This window comes from Chiloscyllium plagiosum, chromosome 12 (assembly GCF_004010195.1).
Source record: "Chiloscyllium plagiosum isolate BGI_BamShark_2017 chromosome 12, ASM401019v2, whole genome shotgun sequence".
NCBI lineage: Eukaryota > Metazoa > Chordata > Chondrichthyes > Orectolobiformes > Hemiscylliidae > Chiloscyllium > Chiloscyllium plagiosum.
Window position 1 is genome coordinate 49,402,030 of NC_057721.1, and position 11,969 is coordinate 49,413,998.

The window sequence follows — 11,969 nt, forward strand, 5'->3', positions numbered from 1 at the left end:
ACAACTGAACGCACTTTAAAGCTGTGTTTTACCCAGTGGGGAGCTGAAGCTCCCTAGACCGCAAAGTTTCCAACCTAGCTAGCAGGGAGGGGGACAATGCAGGAACCCCAAAGAAAGTGTCTGATTAAAACTGCTGTTTAGCTTTGAATAGAGCTTTAACCTCTGTTTAATTTGATATAGTGTATCTACCTTCAGTCCTCTGTACAACTGTCAATTTCACTGTTTTATCGCAATTGCCTTTTTATTTCTTGTATCATACTTGTTGTAGTTAAATAAACGCATTCTTTTGCCCTGAAACACCTGTTTACCGCCTTCTTCATTTCACATTCCCTAAATAAGTCCAGTGTCAGAATCAGGGATCTGGGGGTGATTTGAACCACCTAAAAAAAAAAATCAGCAAATTACTGATCGCAAACCAGAAATCCCCGTAAGGGATTTGGAACAAGGGCAGGCAGGTGGGGCTAGTTTAGTTTGGGATTATGGCCGGCATGGACTGGTTGGACCGAAGAGTCTGTTTCCATGCTGTGTGACTCTGTGATAGGTTAGAAGTACATGACAGCTGGTGCACAAGTTATTAACAGATCAAATGAAGTATTGGTCTTTAGATCAAGGAAACTAACTTCATTAGTAATTTGAATTTATGCAGATTCTTGATAGAACCCATCTGGAGTACCGCAGTTTTGACCAATGAGTAACTGGAATAATATTATGCCTTGTAAGGCATACAGTACATATTCATTGAAATGATGAGATCTTAAACCTTAAGGAATAAGATATGAGAATAATTTGCATCAACATGTATTTTACTCACTGTAGAGCTGAGGGGTGATCTAATCAAGGTGCTCAAGTGACAAAAGGAGTTTTATTTCCAGTGAGGAAATCAAGAATATGACTGGTCACAAATGAAACCTCTGCTATTTAGGAGGGAAATGGAAAAAGTATGCCTACACTCAAATGGTGAATGAAATGCAGTACATTTTTGAAAGAGAGAGAATGATGCATTTCTTGCTGAATAAGACAATCAAGGCATCAGTGAACAAATAAAATTGAGATATAGATCAATTTTGAATGGCAAAACAATCTCAATGCAGCTTGAATGGCTGTTTCTGTTCCTCTTCAATTGAAATTGGTAAGGATTTTTTAACCAGGTTAAACTCTTCAATTGTATTCTTGTAGCTGGTGGGGTGGGCCAGGAGAAACAAAACACATCTGCCCAGTGTGATTTTCATAAAAGCATGATGTGCAGGGAGTGATACAAATTAAAAAATAGACTTTAGGGAGATGTCCTGTATTTGGCCAAAGACCATAATGCTAAGAATTTTTCTATTTTGATTAAGATGGACTACCAACATATAGCATTTGCTTAATTTATTATAACTTATCTCCATGTAATACTGATTCAACTAACAAATCTGCCCATATCCACTGCTCTGTGCATTGCTCTAAACTGCAGTATCTGAGTAAATGATTCTGCAGAAACTGCATTGGTGAAGCCTAAATCAGCAATAAAAACTGTCAACAGTCATCAATTATTAGGGATGGACAATACATGCTGGCCTACCCAGCGATGCCCACATCCCATGGAGAACAAAGCAAAAACTGACTACACACAATAGTACAAGATTATAAAAGGCATTTGATTCAGCAGGTCGATGCTTTAAAATTTGCTCTACAGAAACCTCCTCCATTAAATCTAACAAACTTTTCTCCTTCCTGTATATATCCACCTTGTTTCTATAACCTTTCTTCCAAAAAAAATAAACAAATGTTTAAATGTGATGGAAAGGCATCAGTAACTGAAATTATTTGCGTAAAAGATGCTCTTCAGCAAATACAGTTGCATAGAAAGCATTTTCAATAAAAGCCTGTCTACGACTGAACAACTCCCAACGTTAGCTAGATAACAATGCAATTAGCCTATGCTGAAATACATTTTCTGACTTGCCAGCCAATAATAAAAAGAAACAAATACTGTGGATATTGGAAATAAAAATAAAGCGCTGGATATACTTAGGTTGTCTGTCAGATTTTAAGGAGAGAGTTAATGCTTCAAGGCAAATATGACTTTTTTAATATCTGACAAAACCAACTGATGAAACAGGCTAAAGAATTTGGACATGGTAGAAGGAAGACATTGTAAATGTATGTCAGTTAATACAGGTAGGATGTTATGGACACAATACACAGATGACCAAGACAGGTAAAGTATTTGGTTACAAATGGACAATGGTGGATTTAAGTAGAATCAGCATGGACTGCTTCAGTAGGTATTGACAACAACAGCCTGAAAATACTGTAAATGCTTTCACTGCCATTGTACAATGGCATAGGACAGCAATACAAACTCGAGCTTTTTACCATGCTTTCACAATAGGGCAGTTTATCTAATTCTACAGGATCATCATGACCTTTACTGAAGAACAAATCCAATATTTATGCCACATAAACACAGACCTTGAAGGGATTTAGAGCTGGCCCCTAGTACAAGAGCTACTAGAAGGATGATGCAATACTAGCCACAGCTGCATCATCTGAATTGAAATACGTGGGGCAAAAACATTTTGCCCACTATGTCAAGTATTAATCGTTGTTGAGATTATTGTATCAACCAACTCATATGCTAGGTTAAAATGTTCTGAAAGTTGGTTTATTTAGGCAGTGAAAACCAACTTTCAAAGCTTCAATAAAGCAAAATGAAGCAAGTATTTGATAACAACATGGAATGGCTCTATTCACCTCACTTTATTATTTACTGGCCCAGTTTCCACGACCATTTCTGAAGGTACAAATATATATCCAACTCTCTCTGCTTTAAGCTGCAAAGTATGTCATGATCCAACATACCTCTGCAAAAAAGAAATTTCTCCTAACGTCTGTTTCTTAATGTCCTTCATTCAATGACCTCTTTGTCATTGATTCTCAAAAGGAAACAGGCTTCCCAATTCATTCAATTAAAATTCTTCAGGATATAAGTGACATTAGTAGATAGCAGGATGACCATTTCCATGGTGGAGAGACAGAACTCCCTCTAATTTCCACAGTCAGACTGTCTCTTTTCTTGAAGATAATCTCAGAGGTCTCCCAGTATGCTACCCTGGAAGTAAGCTCACAAGTACACATCGAATTGTCTACCAAAAATTATATGGAAATCTGGTAGAATCAGAATTTCACACATGGAGTTACAGCTTTTCTCTACACTTGACATGAAAACATTTCTCCTCATTTTCCCTCCATTTATTTTGCTGTTTATTTTTAATCTAAGATCTCAGGTCACTGACTCACTTTCTGAGGATGTCAATTCTCCCTATCTGCTTTATTAAGACTTCTCCATTTTTCAGGTCTCTCCTATCCATCCCTGCTGTAAGGAGAGGGGAGATTCTATATCCAGTACAGGGACTTCACAACCTACATAAAGTGGTTCACGGAATTACATACAATATTCCATCTGAGGCTCCACAGCATGATTTCCTTAATTTTTGTATCCAATGTTCATATATAAAGTCAAATATTTTAAATTCATTCTCAACCATTTTACCAACTTGTTCCATCACTTTCAAACATTTGCGAATATGCCCCCCCCAGGTTGCTTATTTTTGTACCACCCACAGAACAATATTTAGTAAACGTCTCTCCATGTACTTTCTCCCAAAAAGTTTCACCACATCCATGCTCAATATACTGCATCCATCATGTATTGCCCTATATCCTGCATTAGTCTGCATATATAACGTCCACTAATAATGATATGTGGCATTCTCTATAGTAGCCTCCTCAAAATTCTAATTCTTTAAAAGTGCTAATTAAGATAACATATGAATGTTACTGGAAGGAGCAGGAGTAGGCCATCTGGCTCTCGATCCTGCTCCACACTGTATGTGAGAATGGCTGATCTGATTGTAACCACATATCCATATCGCCCCCAAACCTCTTGCTTACATGGATCTTTGGATTTCTGTCATAAAAGATATATACACAACAACACTGCTTCCACTGCCTTTTCCAGGAGGACTATTCCAAAGACATTTCTCACAAAGGATCATAATTCTTTCCTCATCTTCATTTTGAATTGGTGACCCTTCATTTTTAAATGAGTGACCACTACTTATAAATTTTCTACAACCTCTTCAGATCTACCCATCAGGACCTTACATGTTTCAATCAAGTATTGCTCTTCTAAATCCTAGCAGATGTACACCTTGCAAGTACAAGCTTTCTTCCAAGACAACACATTCATTTCAGTGCTAAACCTTCTCTGAATTGCTGCCAACTTATTTACATGTTTCTTTATTTAAAAAGGTGACCAGTACAGCGCATAGTACTACAGATGTGGTCTTACCAATGGCACCCTTCAAACCCACAATTTCTACCAGTTAGAAATACAATGGCAACAAATACATAAGGGGATACCTATTGAAAGTTCCCTTCCAAATTACACATCATAATAACTGGAAAAGATATCACTGGCTCAAATGGTGAAACTCCCTTGCTGGCGTCACTGTGGATTGCAGCAGTTCCAAAGTTAAAGAGTGACTTACTGTCAACAGTCCTTTTGTTTCCAGCCTTTTTTTTCTCTCTCCTTGTAGGCTCTCTCTTCACCTATCCACTCACCCCCGCAGCCCCAGTCATCAATATTAATACTATCTTTTCCTAGCTACTTCCAGTGATAAAGAGTCACTGGACTTGAAATGTTAACTCTGCTTCTTTCTCAACAAATGCTGCCAGACCTGCTGTATTTCTCCAGCAATTTCTGTTTTTTTTTTGTTTGTTCAGATCTTCAGCATCCTCAGTTCTTTATTTTCTCTTACACCCTTACTTGTTTCCGTATCTGATGATTACCACCCAAAAGTATAACATCACCCATTTAAAAGATAGAGACAAGGAGAATTTTTCCCTCAGCATTGAGAGTCTTTGAAACATGTTTTCTCAAAAAGGCAGTGGAAGCAGGAACTTTGAATATCTTTAAGCAGAGGTAAATAGATTGTTTAGGCAAGGTAATGAAAGCTTATTGAGGGTAGGATATATTGTGGAGACATCCTCGTTCAAATGCTTTTAGATTTATATATATCCAAATTACCTTAAATTGCAAAGAAAAATGACAATACAACTTATAGCTCTCTCTTGAAATATGTTAGTGATGAAATATGGAAGTTTAACTTATATTTAAAAGTAAAACTGATATGGATTGGCAAAAGGTTACAACATATTCAAAAGATAAGTTAGTGAAGCCAGATTTTCCATCTGATATCTCAACTTGGCATGTGTGAAAAAGTATACCCCTGAGGTTTTACAAGTGGTCTGCCATCGAATCGGATCTTAAAGCTGTATTACAGAGAACTAAACACTTGTAGCAGAAAATTTTAAAAAGGGCTCTTCTTCTATGAGTAATAAAAAATGTGGCCTATTTGCATTTAGTAATGGTCCTGGTCAAGCATCTTCAAAAATAAAGATATCTGAATTCACTTCACTGGACTAAAGATTCTGAAACTGACACTTCAGTGGAGAATGTTACTACAGTATTTACTCTTAGAATGGATTATATTACGAACAAGGTACAATAGAAACAACTCATTTGGACGGCATCTTTATTAATATGAATATTATTTGAATGGGGAATGATTTCACAAAGCTACAGCATAGGGAGATTTACGAATCCTAATGCATACAATCATAAAAAGCTACTACATGTATCTAGTAAATAATAAGAAAGACCCAAATGGAATGTTGGCCTTTAGTTTAAATAAAATAGAATATAAAAATAGGGACATCTTGCTAAAACTATACAAGGCACCACTTAGAATACTGTGAACAGTTTTGGTCCCTTATCAAAGGAAGAATACATTTGTTTAGGATGCAATCCACTGAAGGTTTACCAGATTGATCCTAGATATGGAGGGATTTTCTTCTGATGAGAGGTCGAGTAAGTTAGGTCTGTGCTCACTGGAGTTTAGAAACATGAGAGGCACTTTTACTGAAACATACAAAATTCTTAGAGGTTTAACAGGGCAGATACTGAGAGGTTATTTCCCTTACAGGAAAATCCAGGTCAAGATATAATCTCAGAGTAAGGGGCTGTTCAGTTAGAGCAGATGAGGAGGAATTGGTTCTCTCAAAGGAAAGCAAATCTGAACGATTCTTTATTTCTGAGGGCTGTGGAGGCTGGATCATTAAGCTTATTCAAGGCTGAGATCCCCAAATTTTTAAGTCAGTAAGGGGAAGGTAATGGGATAAGGCAGGAAGAAAATGGAATTGAGGACTAATCAGGTAAGTCATGAATGGCAAAGCAAACTCAATTGGCTCATAACCTATCTCTACTCATACATTTTATGGCCTTAATGTATGAACTATCCCATGGCAATTCAAAGGAGCGTTTACGAGCAAGTAATACACTGAATCACATAAGGAGATATTAGCTAGATAACCAAAAGATCATTCAGAAGAGGAAACAGGAGTCTGGAGTTAGAGGTTCAGCATCTATGGCCTATGTACCTGATGTGAGACCAAGAATGTACAGCAAATTATAATTGGAGATGTGCATGAGGGCAGAATTGGAGCAGAGATAACTCAGAGGGTTACAAGATTTGAGCAGGGTCTGGAGTTAGAATGGGACAGCCCTCAGAAGAATTTGAAAATATGGATTAAAAATGTTAAAATTATGGCATTATTTAACCAGAAATAAATATATGGTAGTGAGCACAGGAGTACTGGGTGAATTTAAGACAACACTAAGTTTATGGAAGATGGTAGATGAGAGGTCAATCATTACCTCTAAATTCGACTTTTAAAAGTATGGACGAGCATTTCAACAGCAAATGAGCTGGGTGAGGCAATGTAATGAATATCAAAATAAGTGGCTTTTGTGCAAATGATCAGAAATTCACCAAGGTCAACTAGAATAACAAAATTGGCCTGATTTAATCTCAGACATTGACCTGAAATGGAGTGACTAGCTAGGAAACAGACTTTGTAGTGGGATCCGAAGACAATGGCTTTGGTCGTTCTGGTAACTGGGAGGAAATCTACTCAGTGTTGAACATTAGACGAGTAATCAGACCATATAGACAAAGTTGAGCTGCATGTCGTCAGCATACTTTTACAAATTCACTTATATATAAGACAACACATAGGTAAGAAATAGGAAGCTAAGAATGGAATCTGAGGAAATATGATGGTAAGAATAGTAAATGTTGTCTCCTATGATCAGTTTGCATTAGATGATCAAAGTCATAACACAGAAATAAGTTAAAAAGGCTGAATGACAGCTCAGTTGACACCGATCTAATTTTAACAAGTGATTCCAGAATTTAAAGTTAAGTTATTTCAAACTATACACACATTTACTAAAGGTGAGGAGACCTGGTTCTTAGTGTTGTTAGTACATACACTAACATTATAATGGCCACAACAGGCTAATGTAAAGTCAGTATTGAGAGAATAATTCATTTTATAAAACATCAGCTGTTGGAGAGCTGGTTAAACTACAAAATTGAAAGCTGTCCCAAATTGTTACTTAATAACATGCAACAAGCCTAATACATGCTCTTTTATTCCATGGCATTGTTCTTTTGAACATTACTGCACATGTAACAGTATGTTACTGAAAATAGTTAATGTCACCTCACAGAACACCTTGTAATTGCCAAGTGCATTTGTTTAGAAAAAAATACTCGAATGACCTTGCTGTTTCAAGAAAACCATCCAGATCAGTGAAGCAACTTAGTAAAGTTCAAGTTTCATATTGAGAAAATGAAATATCTTCAGATTATACAACAAATTATAGGCGCGAATTTGGTCTAGAAAATAACACGGTTGTACAAATATTAAAACTATGTAACCATATTATTTCTCAAGGGAAATTAAAAGGCAAATCTTACCTGGTTAAGTTTTCTATGTTTGGTGGTATAGTTTTAAGTCTGTTTCCCCCAAGTGAAAGAGATTTGAGTCTTTGCAATTCTAGAAGCTGAGAAGGAACCTCTTCAAAACGATTGCCACTGAAATTGACAACTTCCAAACCCATCTTTCCCAAGTCCTTGGGCAGGGAGAATTCGTCCATTCTGTTATTTTTGGCTATCAAAGTCCGAAGTTTGGTCAGTTCCAGGATATCGTCGCAGATGACGGAGAGACCATTGGAGCTGATGTCCAGGAAGAGCAGGTTCCTAAAATTGGCGATACTTTCAGGAAAAACAATCAATCTGTTGTGTGTCAACAATAACTGTTGAGTCTCGTTTTTCCTTTCTTCGCTGATGTCTTCCAAAGACACCGTATCCAGATTCATTCTGGACAAGTTCAGCACGCTGTCTCCTTCGATATTCTCCAAAACGTCCATAGCTGACCCCGGCAAAGCGAACATTTTAAACTTAATCAGAGTACTAAGGTGGAAGGAACCATCCAAATGCAGTTCACTGGCAGTGGCACAGCACTCAAATAGCTCGCCCGATGTCAAGTCCCTGCCCCGGAATCCGAATTGTCCATAACGGCCCGCGGAGGCGGACAGCTGACAGCGCGAGTACGCAGCGTCCGGGGCAGAGTCACGTGGTGTCTGCGTGAATGCCATGGCGTCAGGACGTATCGCCCGCGAGGGGAGGTCGGCCGGAGTTGGCAGTTGGTGCGTGACTTGGTGAGGCCTCAGTGGGAGAACGCAGGGGAGTGGTAGAGCGCTAGTGAAAATTAAATAATTGACGGCTGGCCTTCAACGTCTTATAAATGACTGGCAAAGGGTCAGTTGGTGTTCAAAGTAGCCTTCGTCTTCAATTCTGAAAAGTAGAGAAGACAGTGATCGCACAGGAAGTCATGTGAGCCCACTCTTCCAGCCGGCGGTCTGCAACTCTGGAGATTTCACTCTTAAATTCTTGAATCTTATCATTCAGATAATGTTCAAGATTTTCTCCCGCCCCAAAACGTCTCTTTTACTCACCGTCTTCTCCAAGCTGTCGATCTGTCACGATTTTCATAATAACTTGAGAAATCCCAGATTCTTCTTCAGTGGTTGGCTGTTGCCTTTGCTCACTGGTAGGACATTCGGGCTTGGGCAGATAAGTGGCAAGTAATATTTGCACCATACAAGTGCCAGGCAATGACCATCACCAGCAAGAGAGAATCTAACCATCAGCCCTTGACATTCCAAACACATTACTGCTTCTGAAACCCCCACTATCAATATCTTGGGGTTATCATTGACCAGAAACTGAACTGGACCAGACACTTAAATACAGTAAATACAAAGGCAGGTCAGACATTGGGAAACCTGGGTCAAGTAATGAACCTGATTTCCCAGAAACTGTCCACATCTACAAGGCACAAGTCAAGAGTGTGATAGAATACTCTCCACTTTCCTAGATGCATCTGTGAACAAAATTGCTTGCCCCATTTAATAAGCTCATGGCTAACCTGGTTGCAATCCCAAATATATTTTCTCACTTACCTGGTAACTTTTCACCCCCTTACTTAACCAGTGTTGCACACCAGAATTGCACACAATCTACTTTAAAATGTTCAAAGGACTCCATCATCTTTTCAGGAAGGGGGTTTGAAAGACACATCGCCATAGAATCATAAGGATGTACAGCACGGAAACCGATCCTTTTGGTCCAGCTTGTCCATGCTGACCAGATATCCCAACCCAATCTAGTCCCACCTGCCAGCACCTGGCCCAAAGCCTCCACCATGTCCTCTGGCAGCTCATTCCATAAATGTACCACCCTCTGAATGAAACAGTTGCCCCTTAAGTCTCTTTTATAAACTTCCCCTCTCACCTTAAACCTATGCCCTCTAGTTCTTGACTCCTCCACCCCAGGGAAAAAACTTTGTCTATTTATCCTATCCATGCCCCTCATGATTTTATAAACCTCGAAAAGGTCACCCCTCAGTCTCCAACGCTCCAGGGAAAACAGCCCCAGCCTATTCAACCTCCCCTATAGCTCAAATCCTCCAACCCTGGCAATATCCTTGTAAATCTTCTCTTAACTCTTCCAAGTTTCACAACATCTTTCCGATAGGAAGGAGACCAGAATTGCACACAATATTTCAACAGTGACCTAACCAATGTCATGTACAGCTGCAACATGACCTCCCAACTCCTGTACTTGTCATGTACAGCTGCAACATGACCTCCCAACTCCTGTACTCAATACTCTGACCAATAAAGGAAGCATAACAAACGCCTTCTTCACTATCCTATCTACCTGCGACTCCACTTTCAAGCCCTCAAGAGAAAAAGATTTTGCCTCATCAATGTGACCCCTGATTTTTTTTAAACAGTGACTCCTAGTTCTTGATTGTCCCATGTGAGGAAAAATCTCCATAACTAACCTGTCAAGACCTCTCAGGGACTTAGATGTTTCAATCAAGTTGTCTCTTACTCTTCTAAATACCAAATACAAGCCTAACATGTCCAACCTCTCATCGTAGGAGAACCCACTCATTCTAGGGATTAGTCTGGAAAACTTTCTTTGAATTGCTGCCAACACATATGCAGTTTTAAGTAAGGTGACCAATATTGTATCCAATGCATTACTCCAACAAGTATTCCTTGCCTTTATTCTTTGTAATCTCGATCTAAACTATTTACATAGCCTAGTTTTCAGAATATAGGCCATCCCTCTCAATTGTGCTAGTACAATCATGAACGAACAGAGCAACCCTACACATCCTCCTTGAATCTTGTCCTTCTTAAATATCCAGTCTTCTTCAAGATTAAGGTCCCAATCCCTGTCATCTTGCAGCATGTCTCTGTTATGGCCAATTAATTGTACTTACCCATTTTAATTGCCACTTTTTTTTCAAATGCTGTTCATTCAGATACAGAACCTTTAATTTTAACTTTTTATTCTTTTTGTAAATTCTGGATATGTCTCTTGGTTTATTTTTAGATTCAAACGTGGTATGCCTTCCTAGTATTTATCCAGATTGAACTCCATCTGCCATTTTTGAGCTCATTGACCCATTTGATCAAGATCCCTTTGTAGTCTTAGAAAACCATCACTGTCTGCAATGCCACCGACTTTGGTGTCATCTGCAAACTTACTAACCATACCTTCTATATTTTCATCCAAATCATTTCTATAATTGATAAACAAAAGAGGACCCAGAACTGATCATGTGGAACTCTGCTGCTTATAGGCCGCCAGTCCAAAAAGCAACCCTCCACCATTATTCTCTGTCTCCTGTATCCAATTTGCAAGCTCACCCTGACTCCCATGTGACCTATCTAGTAATTAGTCTACCATGCTTGTCAAAGGATTTACTAAAGTCCAAGTAAACGATATCTACTGCTCTGCCATCATCTATCTTTTTGGTAACTTCCTCAAAAAATTCAATCAAGTGTTTCCTCACACAAAACCATGTTGAGCATCCTTAATCAATTTTTGCTCCTCTAAGTGTCCATACAACCAAAGTCCACCACCCGCCCCAGAACCCAGTCCAACACAGCCCACACCGCAAACCCCGTCCAACACTACCCACCACCCGCCCCCAACCCCGTCCAACACCGCCACACCACCCGCTCCCCAACCCCATCCAAGGAAGAAAAGCTGCAGATACAGTCAGGTTGATGGGTTAACTCCAGGAAAAGTAGGAGAGGTAGGCAGACAGTGCAGCTATCCCCATTTCAAACAAGCATGCTGTTTTGGAAAATGTAGGGTGTGATGGACTTTCAGGGGAATGTAGCACGTACAGCTAAGTTTCTGGTATCAAGACTGGCTCTAATTTAACGAGGGATACATTGGGTTCCAAGCACTCAATTGTGAATGGGGAGTCTCTAGTCAGAGGCACAGATACAGAGGAACCTCAATTGTCTGAAAGAGATGGGCTGGCACTATTTCATTCGGATAATCGATTATTCAGTTAATCGATTCAATGCCTTTTCTCTGGAGCTTGGAGTTTTCTGTAGACTCTGCTTCCTGTTCAGGAGAGGAGGCAGCATCACAACGCATGTGAGGTCCTGCCCCCTCCAACCCAACAACCCCCTCCCGCCC

General features: G+C 39.3%; 1 protein-coding gene across 1 annotated transcript in view; it reads right to left on the reverse strand.

The window, feature by feature from the left end:
* lrrc58b (leucine rich repeat containing 58b) overlaps positions 1-8,566 on the reverse strand; it is a 46,499-nt gene extending 37,933 nt beyond the window's left edge. Inside the window, exon 1 of the mRNA XM_043701007.1 lies at positions 7,872-8,566. Coding sequence (XP_043556942.1) covers positions 7,872-8,551 — 680 coding nt within the window. The 5' untranslated portion in view covers positions 8,552-8,566. The remainder of the gene's footprint in view (positions 1-7,871) is intronic.
* Between the last annotated feature and the right edge of the window lie 3,403 nt (positions 8,567-11,969).